Below are 18,951 nucleotides of genomic sequence, written 5' to 3'. Positions count from 1 at the left end.
TTTGCCTTTCATCTTTTCAGGGTTGCTAAATTAAGAACCAGTTGCATACTGGGGTTGATCTACTCAACTGGCCTCCTCCCCACAAAACTTCAGGCCTTGTGCCTAGACTAGAAGAGAATATTCACATACCTATTTGCGACATAGGTCGCTTTTCCTCTACGATTTTAAATGGTCAGAAATCGTCCGGTAATTGCCATTTGAATGGAAATTTTGTTTTCACTATAAAACACATACTGCTAGGTTTGTACCACCCCCTTCAGATTCAACTACACTCTAGCTTTTAAATACAAAATACCTCATAAGTAATATAAACGTCCGAAATTCTCTGGTGGCATTAATGAAGATGTTACGTGTCAATTTAATGTGTTAAACTTATCTTTATTAATGTATATCAAATTATACACAGATATATACAAAATTTTACACAGATATAAGTATTAAAACCTGTGATTCCTCCCCATGGACTTTTCTTTTAGAAAATTTTTGCCCGCTGCACTAAAAAGTTTCCTCACCCCTACCATACGCTATTTTGTTTGAACTACATAATTTTGGTTTAACCCATTTGTGCCCATGTTTTCTTATTTATGATTGTGATATCATTTAGTGTTTTCAATTCTCACATGACTACACTAACACCACTACTACTTGTACTACTATTCAAACAACAATACTTACGTCGGTTGTGGTTCACCACTGGCCTTGCACGGAAGTGCCACAGTCTCTGACTCTTTAAACAGTACCTGGGCAGGTGGGTCGATTAACATCACAGGTGGCTGGGTACCTGTTATAGAAAAAAAGAAAGGAGAGGATCACTATGGTTGTGGAGTTATGTGTTTGATTCCTGAACATGTCATGTCAGGTTCAGTCAGTCCCACTGCTAGACAACTTGCACTGATGTCTTCTCCTATAGGCCTGAGATGATCAAGGACTTTTGAGTTGATTTATTAGACAGAAACTGAAAGAAGACTATTGTGTGTGTGTGTGGAGTGTGTGTGTGTGTGTGTGTGTGGAGTGTGTGTGTGTGTGTGTGAGTGTGTGTATACACACATACATACATACATGCATACATACATACACACATATATGTATGTGTGTATATGTATATATATATATATATATATATATATATATATACATCCCAAAGATGGAACCTTGTATCTTTGTTGGAAACTGGCTCCCTCCTCAGTGGAAGATTTATAATAATTATAAAATAGAAGAGACATACATACATGCATACATACATACACACATATATGTATATGTATATATATATATATATATACATCCCAAAGATGGAACCTTGTATCTTTGTTGGAAACTGGCTCCCTCCTCAGTGGAAGATTTATAATAATTATAAAATAAAAGAGACATACATACATACATACTTACATACATACATACAAAATGCCCTGTTGTTGATGTTGAAATTCCAATGAAGGAGCTTTGGATCAAGGTTAGAAACTAGCTCTTTCTCTATTGGCAAGAAATCTAGAAGTAAAACTGAAAAAAATGACATGTCTACATCCATCCATCCATCCATATACATATATATTGAAGGACATACAAAAATAAGAGGAATGACCAGCAAAAGTGGACTCCTATATGCTAGAAATAGATGCCGAATCATCTAACCACGAAAAAAATATATGTTCTCAGTAAAAATTCAGCGACACAACAGACTGTAAACGGGCAAGACAAATGAAAAAATACTAAATAAAATACGATTAACCTACGTACCATGGTTTCACCTGTTAAAATTTACATAAGTAAATATCTGCAGGATCGTCAGCGTAGTCCGTCGATTTGCAATGCAATTTCCAGAACTAGACACAAGACGTCCACCTGAAAGGGAGCACGTGGTTAGATGATTCGGCATCTATTTCTAGCATATAGGAGTCCACTTTTGCTGGTCATTCCTCTTATTTTTGTATGTAATATAATTTTAATCTTCGGATTATTTTAATATGCTAGACCACTGGTTTTAATTGATTAATATCAATTTCTACCCTCATTAATAAATATATATTGAAGGATTTAACTCACTTGAATAGGCCAACCCAGCTGCAACTAAAAGGATGAAGATAGAGACTGGTGAAATCTTCATAGTGTGTTTAGCTGGGTTAACTGTCTTGTAGATTTATTGGGTCGTCTGAAAAAGAAAGAAGAAAATAAGGGTTACAGGGGTCTGTTATCTTTGCAGTTAAAACTTATCTCAGGCCTGATCCAGCAGACTGATGATGAAAGTTGTTCCATCCATGATCAGATTGTTGACTATAGTAGAGCATAATTTAAGGGACGTTAGGCTGTTACTTGTAGCATTTCAACCATGATCATCCTGTCATTTGTGTATCTGGAACAATTAGTGATTAATGTATGCTGAAATTTTGGAGTGAAAGACTAATTGATTACATCGACCCCTGCCAACGTCGTCTCCCTCATTGGACACGAAACTCAGCTTGCGAAGACTTATTGGAGCAAGTGAAAGCGAAATCGGGATGGCACCTGTGCCCAGCGTCGCCTTTCTGGCACTTGTGCCTGCGGCATGTGTAAGGACTTTCGAGCAAGATCGTTGCCAGTGCCCCTGGACTGGCTCTTGTGCAGGTGGCACATAAAATACACCATTTTGAGCGTGACCGTTGCCAGTACCGCCCGCCTGACTGGCCTTTGTGCCGGTGGCACGTAAAAAGCACCCACTACACTCTCTGAGTGGTTGGCGTTAGGAAGAGCATCCAGCTGTAGAAACTCTGCCAAATCAGATTGGAGCCTGGTGTAGCCATCTGGTTTCACTAGTCCTCAGTCAAATCGTCCAACCCATGCTAGCATGGAAAGCGGATGTTAAACGACGATGATAATGATGATGAACCCTGGAGGGATGAAATTCAAAATTGACCTCAGGTGAATTTGGTTGAGGCCATGCTGGAGCACCACCATTAGCTTTGCTACACTTTCACTTAAACCTCCTCTGATGTGTGAAATTTGATGAATGAGGGAGTTGATGATGCTGCCTTGTCTGTGTTTCTTGCTTTGAGGTTGGGTCATCTGAAACTCTTGACAGAAGGTTATCCAGTTTTGTTTTGAAAATACCTACATTCATGCCATACAGGTCCCTCAGGCTTTGTGGGAGGATATTGAAGAGCTGTGGGACCTTGAAGCCTAAGCTATTGCAGTATCTGGACCTGTATCCTGATGGCAATGTTGAGATTTTTGGTACTATACAGCAGTACCCATCCTGCCAAAGTTTGGTACAAATTCTAGGATTTTCCAGATGTAAATTATTGCATATCTTTCCAGCTTTCATTCTAGAGAGTAGTTTTCACTTTTTCAGTCTCTTCCAGTAGCTCACATATCACATTGAGACAATCTTCTTTGTGTAGCTTTGCTGGATCACATTGAGTTCCATTGTTAATTTTACACTGCTTGGTGACCACAGTTGGGAGAAGTAATCCAGACAGCTGAGGACAAAAGTCCTCCAAAGAGCCATCCTTGTTTCCTTTTCTTTCATTTTGAAAATTTGCAGGATCCATCTGGCCAACCCGCTGCATCTTATTGTTATCTTAGTAATATGCACCTGGAAAGATGCATTGACACTCATGTCGATGCCCAAGTCACACACTGATTTTGATCAGGGATTGCAATCCTTCCTGGGCCAGTGTATCCTGTCTGTTTTTCATTGAGATTTATGTATTGGTAGTGCAGAGCTTGGAATTTTCCAGCACCAAGCTGCATGTTATTTTCCTCTGCCCACCTGTATTTTGCGTCCAACTCCTGTTGCAGATGCGCAATGTCTCCAGGACTCTGTATACTATTGGAAACTTTTGTATCATCTGCATAGCCAGCAAGGGTGGCTACTTGAGCAGCTAAGGGCATGTCTGAGAGGGTCACTATGAATAGCAGCACCTTGTGCAACACCACTCATTATTTGTGTTTCCATATATATATATATATATATATATATATATATATTATATATACATATATACATAATTCACAATGGAGTGAATTATGTAGATCAAAAATGTTATTTTGCTAGATTTACCTCTCTTTGACCATTAATTTGTATTTCTGTTAAGATCTATAATAGGTAATTTTTCTTTCTTCGTTTTATTTTATTTACTTTCTTTTCAAACCTCTTCACCGTTTTTTATTTGATGTAACAGCGTTGTATGCATGTCATTACTTAATATCCTAGGTTAACAATTCTACTTAGTTACTCTACTAGATAATGGTTTTCTTAACCGATATTGTAAGCAGTTTCAATATGTTCATATCGTAACAACCTGATTAGAACCTTTTTTATACACATGTAATTTAAGTACAAGTAATAATGTTGTCTGTTGTGAATTAATGTAACTTGGCCCTGAAGAGATGGAAGGCCCTAATTTCTTATCTCAGACGATCTTGCATCGAAATGCACATAGGATAATAAACAAGTTTTATTAACACAGTTCTATATTTAAGAGATGAGGAATTATTTACATTATCTACATTTGACGGATATTCGTCCTCATCTTGTTTGTTGTTAACACAACGTTTCGGCTCCAGCCTTCGTCAGGTGTCTTGGCATATGGCGTAGTGGTTAAGAGCGCGGGCTACTAACCCCAAGGTTCCGAGTTCGATTCACGGCAGCAACCTGATTAATAATAGTAATAATAATATAATAATAATAATAATAATAATAATAATAATAATAATAATAATAATAGTAACATCGATAGGAATGAGAACCCAGGTTCGAAATTTCCCCAAGACACCTGACGAAGGCTGGAGGGTATATCAGCCGAAACGTTGTGTTAACAACAAACAAGATGAGGACAAATATCCGTCAAATGTAAATAATGTAAATAATGTAAGTTTTATTAATATATAGGATTGCGTCTTGGCTCTTATTTCAATTGATATATATATATATATATATATATATATATATATATATTATTGAACATTTATGGTGCATTTTAGAAAAACAAGTAAGGAGTCGATATCCTCCACTACTTAAATATATATGTATGTATATATGTATATATATCGACTCCTTACTTGTTTTTCTAAAATGTACCATAAATGTTCAATAATATTGAGATCTGGGGACTGTGGTGGCCAGTTAAAATGTTCGACTTCACTATACCATCACACCACACCACTACACCATATACCACCATACTACACAACACATGTGTGTGTGTGTGTGTGTGTGTATATAAATGTAAGAGCCAAGGATCAAGGTGTAGGAAGAAAGTTAGCTTCAAGCAATCTGTAGTAAATATAATAAACAACTATCAAGGAAAACCACTACTGACTTTTAGGAAGATTGTACGCTCAAAACTACCTTATACTTTACACTTGCAGTTCTGTTATATATGTCTTTTATCTTATATATATATATATATATATATATATATATATATATATATATATATATATATATATATATACACACACACACACACATACAGATATATACATGCCCTTTATCTTAACAAAAGCAAAAAATACAAAATACAAAGAAATAAAGCAAATACATACAGTATATGATTCTACATCAACAGGCAGCCACGTTTCCAAGCAGTGTTTGTAGTTAGAGAAATAACAAAAATGATTAACTAGTGGTTCGCAGAAATGATTAACTAGTTGCTTATAAGAGTAAACAATATCAAATGGGGTTACTGTCACAAATTGTCCTGCCAGACATGTGGTTAAGTACAACGAATTTAATGGAAAAATAAAAATAATCACTGCATTCGGAGATTAGAAGAAATATTTACAAGTGGTAACAGATGTCTTTCACTTTGATCAAGAGCCATCTCATGTTACCCACATTTCTTTCAACTAATATTTATGTAAGTAAAAGACACACCAGAGACTGAAAGTCTTTTAGTTAGAACTGAATAAAATTATGGTGGTCTTTGAATAAGTGTGTAATGAGAATATGGTAGTCTTTGAGTGAGAGTTAACCCTGTCATTACTAGATTTATACTGAAATACACTGTCCTGTTTAAATTGATTTTGGAAATACTCTTTTACTTGTTTCAGTCATTTGACTGTGGCCATGCTGGAGCACCACCTTTAGGGAGCAAATCGACCCCCCAGGACTTATTTTTTGTAAGCCTAGTACTTATTCTAGCCGTCTCTTTTGCCGAACCGCTAAGTTACGGGGACGTAAACACACCAGCATCGGTTGTCAAGCGATGTTGAGGGGTCAAACACAGACACACAAACATATACACACATGCATATACATACATACATATATATATATATATATATATATATATATATATATATATATATATAGTTTTAGGGAAAATAACCAATTTTCAAGAACTCATCGATGAAAATCCACTATCACATTATTAATTTTTCTATATGTGATAGTGGATTTTCATCGATGAGTTCTTGAAAATTGGTTATTTTCCCTAAAACTATATATATTTTATATATACTTTATCTATAAGGCTCAATTTAATTTTAATTTTTTATAAATTGATTTTAATTGAGTTTTTTACCTGTAATTTTGGATTTTGTCCCTAATAATATTATTATTATATATATATATATATATATATATATATATACACACACACACACATATATATGACGGGCTTCTTTCAGTTTCCGTCTACCAAATCCACTCACAAGGCTTTGGTCGGCCCAAGGCTATAGTAGAATACACTTGCCCAAGGTGCCATGCAGTGGGACTGAACCCGGAACCATGTGGTTGGTAAGCAAGCTACTTACCACACAGCCACTCCTACACCTATAATGAACTATTATTTCCTATTACCCTTAGAAAGCGTAAAAAATGGTTAATATTTCCTTCAAACTTTGCTTTTGTTACATTTATTCAAGCCCCAAAGAATCCCTTTCAACACATGGTTATGATGCTCTCCCACGACTCCTGCTCATGATCAGAAATGCATATATTGTCAGCCACTAAGGGACATGCTCAAGTGGTTAGGGTCAAGCAACTCACAGGCAAACTTGTAGTATTGAGCAGAATATTTGCTATAATGATATTTATGTTTCAGTAACTCAGTGCTGAATCTGTCTAAAATGTAATAGAAAATGGGTCGTCCAGCTCACAAAAGCAAATTTTGAAGGGAATAGTAGTCATTTCCTTTGATTTCTAGATGAAGCAAATAGGAAATAATACTTACTGACCAAAGAGAAAAGCAAAAATTTGTTACACAGTGTTATTGGGTCCACTGGATTAGAACTGACCTAAGGCTAAATACCAACAAGATGTAGGCCTGCTAGAAATGGCAGCCAAATCTCCCTAAAGGGCATACATAGTCCGCTTCATAGTCTTCACCCACAAACTCAAGTACTCAAGGAGCCTGACATGATGTAGTTCTTCTCACCTGAGAAGATCTTTATTCAGTATCAAAAAGTGAACAGGAGGAAAGATATATCTCTGTACAAACCAAACTGAAGTCCTCCGCTGTTTTACACACCAAATTCCCATTGTCTGTGACGGTCATGGTTGGTTGTAAGCAATAAGGGCCATGTTATGCCACCTCACTTTTTCCCACCAAAAGGTTTTAGGGTCAGTGGAAGCTTGCATCAAGACAATGGAGATGGTTGTCAAACCCTTGGTTGAAAAAGTTGCACTGCGGAGGCCATTGCAGCAAGGCTCTGTTCCTACAACACAAGAAGGGCTGACTGAAAACTTTCACAATCATATCACCCCTAACATTTGACATCCCAACTCTCTTGATTTAAACACTTTGAAGAGAGATCAACAAGCATGCCCACAACACCAAGGATTATTGATATCTACTATTACTGACATTAAGACCAACTTGAATAAAGATCACTTGATCAAGGCATTCAGTTACTTTAGAAGTCATATCAATGCAGTAATTGAAGTCGATGCTAGTTTTATTGAATAATCTTTTCCCATGTGTATGTAAGAATATGAGTACAAAATTTTCTTAAAATATATTTGTTTTCCTTAAATTAAATTTTTTTTCTCAAATATCTGACACACCCTATATGTGTGTGAGTGTGCGTGTGCACATGTGTGTGTGTGTGTGCACGCGTGTGTGTATGTATGTATATATATGTGTGTGTGCAGTGCTGCCAACTTAAAATCAGAATTTTATGCTAAATTTCAGTAGAAAAAATACCAAAAAAAATGCTAAATATGACAAAAAAATGCTAAAGATTATAATATCAAAAAGCTTAATTTTTATTAACTTTTTTAAAATTTTATTCAGCATTGAGATATAATTTCTTGAATTTCCCTGATTTGATCACTTTCAGCTGCAGTGCCTAGGTCTTCACTTCTGTATATGTTAATTATATGTTAATTATATGTTTTGGAATATCAAAGTTTTTGCAACATTTGCTGTATCTTCTCAGGCCATATTTTATAGACAGTATTGATCTAAACATAGGAAGATGCATTTTGTTTTTCAATTTTGATTTGATTACGCCCATACTACTAAACAACTGTTCAACTTCTGCATTTGAGTTTGGCAATGTCAATAGATTAATGGCAAAATATGCAACATCTCTAATAGGGTTTCCTCCAGTAGCATCTTTATATTCCAAGACTTCCAGCCAGAATGTCTCAGTATTAGACATATTTGTCCATTTAACTAAATAAATGCTATCAAACTGAATTTCAATTGAAGCAACTTTTTCTTCATTTAAATGCATTGCTTCTAAGACAGGTAAAATTGGCTCTTTGAAATGCTGAAAAATATTCTCTACTGAAAAACATTTCATATTCCTCAGTATATTAATATTTCCTGGCAAATGGTGCTTGAGCTCTTTATACAGGCAGAGTAAAAATTGTTGTCTCTTTTGCAAATATTATTTTTTTCGGTGGCTGTTACAGTCTACTTGATAATCATTTTTGCTATCTTTCTCTTGAACCTGTAACCTAAATTTGGTTCAGGATACAGAAATTTTTCAATAGGAGCATCCAGATTAAGAGGGTCAATTCTACATGTTGGCAACACTATCATATTAGCAACAGATTTGATCAAATTTGAAAGATTAGCTACATATACGTTTCAGGATTAAAGTAAAGTTATATTTACTTACTTATTTCTCATCTGCAGTGCAGCATTTTGAAATATAAATTTGAGAGTGTTAGGATTAAATATGTACGCAATTAAGTGTCATTGCATAACCGATATTCAACGAACACTTCCAAAAATATACAGCTGAATGTGAACACGTATTTATCCTCAATACCCACGGGTGTGTTACGAGTAATCCTGCAAAAACTGCAGTTTTTCATCAGAGAGTAAATTAACACTCCCTAGCTAATCTACTCCATACTCTACCATCAAAATCTACTAGAGTGGCTTGCGTGGCAAATATAGTATCTATTTTGTGTCGGGACAAATCAGAATTTTTCATGCTGAAAACCAGGGCTTGATTAAGAACACTCGGGTTGATAGTGGCATAGTAGCTCTCTATATCTAGTTGCAAGAATTTACTATTCTTACTATATATTTATATATATATATATATACACCGGTAGACTGTTGGGTAAAGGTGAGTGTAGATGAACTGGGCGAAGGGGACATTCAAAACTGTCCTGTCCTGTCCTGTCCTGGGTTCAAGCCTGGTCAGGATGGGAAAGAAGGTTAGAGTCTTTTTATTTATACAAAATTATAAAAAAAAAAACAACATAATTCTACATAGAGATTGAAACCTCTACCTTCATACAAGGTTATTAGTTAAATTACTAACACCTTTACCTATTAGGCCATCAGACCAACACCTGAAAAACAGATTGAAAATGAGACACTTAAATCTATTTTTATTATTGTTTGGACACTATTATAGATTTAAGTATCCCATTTTTGACAACAATTAGTGGTGGGACCTGGTAGACTAGTAAGTAAAGGTGAGTGTAGATGAACTGGGTGAGGGGGACACCCTGAACGCTCCTGGTCAGGATGTGGGAGTCTTTGTATTTTTTTTTTTCGTTTATGTAAAAATATTAAAAAATATATTTCTGAACTCTCCTGTGCAGGGTTCAAACCTGGTCAGGATGAAGGAAGAATGCAAGATTATTTTTATTTTTTATTTGTTTTTTCGTATATGCAAAAATATTAAAAAATATATTTCCGAGAGAGAGATTGAGACCTGAAACTTCAAACAATATATAAATATATATATTTGTATATATATATATATATATTTATATATATATATATATATATATATATATATATTTATATATTTATATATATATATTTATATATATCTGCGGGACAACCTGTTGAGAGCCACAGACCAGATCTGTGGCTGGTGTAAAGTCCCCTCTCGACCCAGAGTAACATGGTGGTGGAACAAGGATGTAGACGGGGCTATTAGACAAAAGAAACAGGCTTGGAAGGACTGGAAGAACGGTGGTAGCAGGGAATTGTACCAATCTGCCAGAACGAAAGCTAGGCGACAGGTTTATTTAGCCAGAGGTGAAGCAGATAAGAAAAGATTTGCCAATGTTCTGCGCCGTGAGGACCAAAGACTCGAGGTATTTCGTGTTGCAAGACAGTGTAGGAGAGAGAATAGTGATGTTGTAGGAGAGAAATGTGTTCGCATGGATGATGGTACGCTTGCACTAAATGAGGCTGCAAAGAAAGAGCTCTGGAGATGCCACTACGATAGATTGCTTAATAAAGAGAATGAATGGGAGAAAGAGAGCCTGCCGAATGTCGACCCAACAGAGGGACCAGCTATCCGAGTTGACAGTACCAGGGTAGATAAAGCAATTAAGAGTATGAAGACAGGGAAAGCCCCAGGCCCATCAGGAATCACTGCAGAAATGCTCAAAATATCTGGCAGTGTTGGCTACAGCCTAGTCACCCGTATTACGAACCAGGTGATACACGAAGGAGTCATACCCAATGACTGGTGTAGCAGCACCATAGTAAACTGCTACAAAGGTAAAGGTGACGCTTTAGATACAAATAATTACAGAGGCATCAAGCTGTTAGATCAGGTTATGAAAGTTATGGAGAGGGTCATAGTCCAACTAATTAGGGAGCGAATCAATTTAGATGAGATGCAGTTTGGGTTCGTGCCAGGTAAAAGCACCACTGATACCATATTTCTAGTGAGACAGCTGCAGGAGAAATATCTAGCCAAGGATAAACCTCTGTACCTGGCCTTCATTGACATGGAGAAAGCCTTTGACAGGGTCCCCTGATCCCTTATCTGGTGGTCAATGAGGAAACTTGGGATAGAAGAATGGTTAGTGAGAGCTGTGCGAGCCATGTACAGAGATGCTGTCAGTAAGGTGAGGGTTGGAAATGAGTACAGTAATGAATTCCGGGTAGAGGTAGGGGTCCACCAAGGTTCCGTCCTCAGCCCCCTCCTATTTATCATAGTCCTCCAGGCGATCACAGAGGAATTCAAGACAGGTTGCCCCTGGGAGCTCCTCTATGCTGATGACCTTGCACTAATTGCACAGTCACTATCAGAACTAGAGGAGAAGTTTAAGGTGTGGAAGCAGGGACTAGAATCGAAGGGCCTTAGAGTCAACCTAGCAAAAACCAAAATCCTAATAAGTAGGAAGGTAGATAAAACACAAACCCCTTCAGGTAGATGGCCCTGCTCAGTATGCAGTAAAGGAGTAGGTAGTAACTCTGTAAGATGTACCCGGTGCAAGCTATGGACACATAAGAGGTGCAGCAATATCAAAGGCAGATTAACTACAAAGTTAGTTTTTGTATGTGGCAGATGTTCAGGTGCAATAAAGACTGTAAACAAACAGGAAACAACTTCTATCTCATTCCAGGGAGAAAAACTAGAGGTAGTTGATAGCTTCCGCTATCTGGGTGACCAAGTTAGTAGTGGGGGTGGGTGCGCTGAAAGTGTAACTGCTAGAATAAAAATAGCCTGGGCCAAGAAACCATTATGGTGTCATTTGGCCCCATAATAGGTCTGTGCGGTCATCTGACAGGGACAGTTTCTTTAATTAATTTATACGAATTGTATGCATGTTTGTAACGGTTAGATGGGAGTGGGGAGCGCTAGGAATGTGGCTTGTGGAGGTAGAACCCCTAAAATGTTGGACTAGTTGATTACATGGACTCCAGTGGTCAACTGGCACCTATTTTATCGACCCCCGAAAGAATGAGAGGCAAAATCGACCTCTGTGGAAATTGAACTCGAAACATAAAGACAAACGAACGGCTGCCAAACATTTCGCCAGCTCTCTTTACTTTCATTTGACTGCGGCCATGCTGGATCACCGCCTTTATAGTCGAGCAAATCGACTCCAGGACTTATTCTTTAGAAGTCTAATACTTATTTTATCGGTCTCTTTTGCCGAAACCACTAAGTTACGGGAACGTAAACACACCAGCATCGGTTGTCAAGCGATGGTGGGGGGACAAACAGACACACAAACATATATATATATATATACATATATTTTGAGGGAGGGGACTAGTCGATTATGTTGACCCCGTGGCGTTTTAATTCATCGCCCCTTATAGGTTGAAAGGAACAGTCGACATCGGCGGAATTTGAACTCAGAACGTAAAGACGGACTGAACACCGTTAAGCATTTCGCCCGGCGTGCTAACGATTCTGCCTTCAAAAATAATAATAAAGTCCGTAATCCTTTCAATTATACGCACGAGCGGGGTGGTTAATTATATTAACCCCTCAATGTTCGTCTTTTAATTAATAATCGGTCCCAAAGGGATCTTAGAAGCTAAAATGCATTTGTCCACCGAGATTAAAGATTCTGATCGGCGAGAAACAAAGGGAAGTAACTCGTCATGGTGAAAATAGAGACGTTACAGATAGATGGCGTTGGTGTTTGTTGTTGGTTCGTCATAATAATGGCGGCGAAAATGGCGGTAGGAACTCGTTAAAATTACTCTTTTACTTGTTTCAGTCGTTTGACTGCGGCCTTGCTGAAGCACCGCCTTTTTTAGTCGGTCAAATCGACCCCAGGACTTATTCTTTGTAAGCCTGGTACTTGTTCTTTCGGTCTCTTTTGCCGAAACCTCTTAGTTACGGGAACGTAAACACACCAGCATCGATTGTCAAGCGATGCTAGGGGGATAAACACAGACACACAAACACACATACATATATATATACATATATATATATATATATATATATATATATATATATATATATACATATATTTTGAGGGAGGGGACTAGTCGAGTATGTTGACCCCCTAGCGTTTTAATTCATCGCCCCTTATAGGTTGAAAGGAACAGTCGACATCGGCGGAATTTGAACTCAGAACGTAAAGACGGATTGAATATAGTTAAGCACTTTGCCCGGCTTGCTAACGATTCTGCCTTTAAAAATAATAATAATGTTCGTAATCCTTTCAATTATACGCACGAGCTGGGGGTGGTTAATTACATTGACCCCTCAATGTTCGTCTTTTAATTAATAATCGGTCCCAGAAGGATCTTAGAAGCTAAAACGCATTTGTCCAGCGAAATTAAAGATTCTGATCGCCGAGAAACAAAGGGAAGTAACTCGGAGAAGCCAGAGTAAAATAGAGACGTTACAGATAGATGGCGCTGGGGTTTGTTGTTGATATGTCATAGTAATGGCGGTAGGAACACGTTAAAATTACTCTTTTACTTGTTTCAGTCATTTTGACTGCGGCCTTGCTGGAGCACCGCCTTTATAGTCGGTCAAATCGACCCCTGGACCTATTCTTTGTTAGTCTAGTTCTTATTCTCTTGGTCTCTTGTGTCGAAACCGCTAATTTACGTTGACGTAAACACACCAGCATCGATTGTCAAGCGATGGTGTGGGGACAAACAGACACAAACATATACACACACATACATATATACAACGGGCTTCTTTCAGTTTCCGCCTACCAAATCCACTCCTCAGAGGAACGGTTAGTGAGAGCTGTACAAGCCATGTACAGGGATGCTGTCAGTAAGGTGAGGGTTAGCGACGAGTACAGTGAAGAGTTCCGGGTAGAGGTAGGGGTCCACCAAAGATCAGTCCTCAGCCCCTTCTTATTCATCATAGTCCTCCAGGCAATAACAGTGGAATTCTAGACAGGATGCCCCTGGGAGCTCCTCTATGCTGATGACCTTGCACTAATTGCTGAGTCACTATCAGAACTAGAGAAGTTTCAGGTGTGGAAGCAAGGATTAGAATCGAAGGGCCTTAGAGTTAACCTAGCTAAAACCAAAGTCTCAATAAGTAGGAAGGCAGACAAACCACAAATCCCTTCAGGTAGATGGCCCTCTCGATCTGTAGAAAAGGCATAGGTTAGTGTAAGCTATGGACACATAAGAGGTGCTGCAATATCAAAGGAAGGCTAACTAGGAAGATAGTTTTTGTATGTGGCAGATGCTCAGGAGCAATAAACACTGAGAATGTGCACAGAACAGCTTCCGTCACATTCCGGCGGAAAAACCACAAGTAATTGATAGCTTCCGTAACCTAGGTGACCAAGTCAGTAGCAAGGGTGGATGCTCTGAAAGTGTAGCTGCTAGAGTAAGGATAGCATGGGTAAAGTTCAGAGAGCTCCTACCTCTGCTGATGACAAAGGGACTCTTGCTCAGAGTAAAAGGTCGACTGTATGACGCATGTGTGTGAACAGCCATGCTACATGGCAGTCAAAACATGGGTTGTGACTGCTGAGGACATGTGTAAGCTAGCAAGGAATGAAGCCAGTAATGTCAGTGTACATACACGACAGAGTGTAAGCGCCCTGAAAGAAAAGTTGGACTTAAGAAGCTTCAGATGTGGTGTGCAAGAGAGACGACTGCACTGGTATGGTCATCTGTATACATGCATCTCTTCGTTTGTCTATTTCCACAAGCAATTGCCGGCATTGTTTCTAATGGAAATAACTCTTATAAACATTCTTTAGTTATCTCCCTTGACGTAATATACAGCCATGATAAATATTAATAGATGCAGCTATGTAATAACTCATTTGTGAAAGAAGGCACTATAAGGCCATGGTTTAAAGTACTTTCAAAAAGTACCTCGACAAATTACATCCCAGATGAGCCCACAGTAGGAGATACAAAAACGAGCAGCTCCATCCAACTCACTTCTTCGCCAAAAACAAACAGTAGCGAAAGGAGAACCCAAAACACTGAAAGGCGGTGCTCCAGCATGGCCCCAGCCTTCTGGCTGAAACCAGTAAATGAGTAAATGAAAAAAATAAAAGAGCATATGTTTATAAGGGCTAATGCAGTTTTGCACCTCTCCTTGAAAAATGCATTTTTTAAAAAAAAGTTTGGAAAGACTTCCGCCCGTCCCCTCTACATTTTTTTTTCTGTAAAAAAAACCCCGTTTTCGGATACGGAGGTTCCGGAAAATTGCCAAAAATCGGCATTGTTAAATTCCTCCCCCCTTTGCCCTCCAAATTCTTCAATTTTTACTTTTTTCGCACTTGATTGAATGTTGTTTTTCACGTACCACCGGCACAAGTGCCAGTAAGGCGACACTAGTGACAATCATGCTTGAATAGTGGTTTTTACGTGTCACCAACATGGGGGCCAATCAGTGGCCCTGGCAAAGGTCACGCTCGGATGGTGCTCCACTAGCACAGATGCCAGTCATGCGGTGCTGTCATCGAATTTGATTTCGATTTCACTTGCCTCAATAATAATAACAAAAACGACAACATCGAAAAATACCTTAGGAATGAGAACCCAGGTTCGAGATTTCCCCAAGAAACCCGATGAAGGCTGGAGGGTATATCAGCCGAAACGTTGTGTTAACAACAAACAAGATGAGGACAAATATCTGTCAAATGTAAATAATGTACATAATTCCTCATCTCTTAAATATAGAACTATAGGTAAATCTCTCTGGGAGACTCTGGAGAAGAGCTTGCAAAACCTCTGAGAAGCTTTTACTGGTTCTGTATAGGATAAAGCATCTCTGATGTTTATTTCACCTTTCTTGTGCATGCAATACACACATGACTGCTACTTCCATGTTTAAAGCCCCATGTGGCTTACCTCCATGCAGTATAGTATAGTCAAGCAACTAGTAGGAGGAATTATGAGAAACACAAGTTTATATCATTTGTTCCTACATATGATTCAACATTGTGGCCATGCTGGAACACCAACTTAAAAAGGGTTTTAGTTGAACAAATCGACCCCAGGACTTATGTCTTAATCCTAGTACTGATCCTATCAGTCTCTTTTGCCAAAGTGCTAAGTTATGGGAACGTAAACACACCAACACTGGTTGTCAAGTGGTGATGGAGGTGGTGGAGGACAAACACAGACACACACATAGATATATACATACATATATATATATATACATACATATATATATATATATATATATATATATATATATATATGTGTGTGTGTGTGTGTATACAACAGGCTTCTTTCAGTTTCCGTCTACCAAACCCACTCACAATGCTTTGGTCAGCCTGAGGCTATAGTAGAAGACACTTACCCAGGGTGCCACTCAGTGGGACTGGACCTGGAATCATATGGTTGGGAAACAAGCTTCTTACCACACAGCCACACCTGTACCAATATATATATATATATATATATATATAAATAATAAATGAGTATATGAATATATACATACATGTATGTACATACTTACATCTACCTGTATATATAGATGCATATCTGGGTACAGGACATTGCAAACAAAACGTAGACAAAATGATAGAGTACAGAAATATATATATATATATATATATATATATATATATATATATACATACATACAAAATTAAGAGGAATGACCAGCAAAAGTGGACTCCTATATGCTAGAAATAGATGCCAAATCACCTAACCACGAAGAATATGTTCTCAAGAAAAAAATTTCAGCAAGACACCAGAATGTAAAAATGAGCAAGACAAATGAATAAAGAGACCTACAGAATGAGTACTAGGCATTCGAAGAGTAAGTCCTCAGGTCGATTTGCTCGACTAAAGGCGGTGCTACAGCATGGCCGCAGTGGTCCAGATTATATTACATACATATTTTTTTTTCCTTGAGAACATATTCTTCATGGTTACGTGATTTGGCATCTATTTCTAGCATTAGCTTGGCATCAATTTACACACAATAATTTATTGTCGTGTTGAATAGCATACCTTACAAGGGAGGCAACTCACAAATGAAATTATTCAAAAGAAGGACAAATTTTTGAAACTCTAAAATTCATAAGATTTGATATCGCTAAAGAGTTAATTACAAAGGCGTATGTGTTTGTTTGTGCGTATTGAAAGCAATGCCACCTTAATTCCCGATGGAGAATTCAGCAAAGAGCCCTCTCCAGAAAACTCGTGCTTGAAGAAGTGATGTAAACTGTTCTGAAAACGAAAGATCGCCCGATTTTTTTTTCACTTGGAAGACAAACACAGACACACACCCATAAACTATAATGGGATTCTTTCAGTTTCTGTCTACCAAATCCACTTACAAGACTTTGGTCAGCTTGAGGCTATAGTAGAATACTATTGCCCAAGGTGCCACGCAGTGGGACTGAACGCAGAACCATGTGGTTGGTAAGCAAGCCTCTAACCATAGAGCCCGATATATATATAGATGTTTTAACCATTGTTGCTGTGTTTATGTCCCTGCAACTAATTGGTTCAGGAGACCAATGAAATTAAGCAGCAGGCTCTAAAAAAGAAAGTACTGGGGCCGAATCAGTCAACTGAAAATTCTTCAAGGTGGTGCCCCAGCATGACTAAAATACAAGTAAAAGATAAATTATACCTGCCAAGCCAAGTGAAATTGTAGTGATCACCGATCCTCGCGTCACGTAACTGGCACCTGTGCCAGTGGCATGTAAAAAGTAATATTGACGAACATTTTTTTTTTTGAATACATATACAAATAAATAAATATCATCATCATCATCATCGTTTAACGTCCGCTTTCCATGCTAGCATGGGTTGGACGATTTGACTGAGGACTGGTGAAACCGGATGGCAACACCAGGCTCCAGTCTGATTTGGCAGAGTTTCTACAGCTGGATGCCCTTCCTAACGCCAACCACTCAGAGAGTGTAGTGGGTGCTTTTACGTGTCACCCGCACGAAAACGGCCACGCTCGAAATGGTGTCTTTTATGTGCCACCCGCACAAGCCAGTCCAGGGGCACTGGCAAGGATCTCGCTCGAAAATCCTACAGGAGCCAGTCAGGCGGTACTGGCAACGGCCACGCTCAAAATGGTGCATCTCATGTGCCACCCGCACAAGAACCAGTCCAGGGGCACTGGCAACGATCTTACTTGGCTTGCCGGGTCTTCTCACGCACAGCCCATTTCCAAAGGTCTCGGTCCGTAGTCATCGCCTCGGTGAGGCCCAATGTACGAAGGTCTTGCCTCACCACCTCAGCCCAGGTCTTCCTGGGCCTACCTCTTCCACGGGTTCCCTCAACTGTTAGGGTGTGGCACTTTTTCACGCAGCTATCCTCCTCCATTCTCACCACATGTCCATACCAGCGCAATCGTCTCTCTTGCACGCCACAACTGATGCTTCTAATGTTCAGCTTTTCTCTCAAGATACTTACACTCTGACGGGTATTCACATTGACATTACACATCCAACGGAGCATACTGGCTTCATTCCTTGCGAGCTTACGTATGTCCTCAGCAGTTACAGCCCATGTTTCACTGCCATGTAGCATGGTTGTTCGTACGCATGCGTCATACAGTCTGCCTTTTACTCTGAGTGAGAGTCCCTTTGTCGCCAGCAGGGGTAAGAGCTCTCTAAACTTTGCCCAGGCTATTCTTATTCTAGCAGCTACACTTTCAGCGCACCCACCCCCACTACTAACTTGGTCGCCCAGATAGCGGAAGCTATCGACTACCTCTAGTTTTTCACCCTGGAATGAGATAGAAGTTGTTTCCTGTTTGTTTGCAGTCTTTATTGCACCTGAACATCTGCCACAAACAAAAAAAACAAAAAAAAAAAAAAAAAACTAACTTGCTAGTTAACCTGCCTTTGATGTTGCTGCACCTCTTATG

The 18,951-nt window shown here is 38.6% G+C and overlaps 1 protein-coding gene and 1 long non-coding RNA gene across 4 annotated transcripts in view; one reads left to right on the top strand and one right to left on the bottom strand.

The window, feature by feature from the left end:
* LOC128251209 (neuroglian-like) overlaps window positions 1-5,761 on the bottom strand; it is a 49,236-nt gene extending 43,475 nt beyond the window's left edge. Inside the window, exons 1-3 of one of the 3 annotated variants that reach the window (XM_089345435.1) lie at window positions 5,524-5,761; window positions 2,044-2,149; window positions 676-781 (exon numbers count right to left, since the gene is read on the bottom strand). In XM_089345435.1, the coding sequence (XP_089201561.1) occupies window positions 676-781; window positions 2,044-2,104 (167 nt within the window). In that variant the 5' untranslated portion in view covers window positions 2,105-2,149; window positions 5,524-5,761. Of the gene's footprint in view, window positions 1-675; window positions 782-2,043; window positions 2,150-4,476; window positions 4,601-5,523 lie in introns of those variants that run through there. The other 2 variants (XM_089345437.1, XM_089345436.1) reach the window with 2 other exon arrangements.
* LOC149130349 (uncharacterized) overlaps window positions 1-18,951 on the top strand; it is a 42,859-nt gene that overhangs the window by 16,408 nt on the left and 7,500 nt on the right. The gene's annotated exons all lie outside the window — the stretch shown is intronic.

This window comes from Octopus bimaculoides, chromosome 29 (genome assembly GCF_046866305.1).
Source record: "Octopus bimaculoides isolate indiv1 chromosome 29, ASM4686630v1, whole genome shotgun sequence".
Taxonomy (NCBI): Eukaryota; Metazoa; Mollusca; class Cephalopoda; order Octopoda; family Octopodidae; genus Octopus; species Octopus bimaculoides.
The sequence above is the reverse complement of the archived record's forward strand: the minus strand, read 5'-3'. Positions and strand labels throughout refer to the sequence as shown.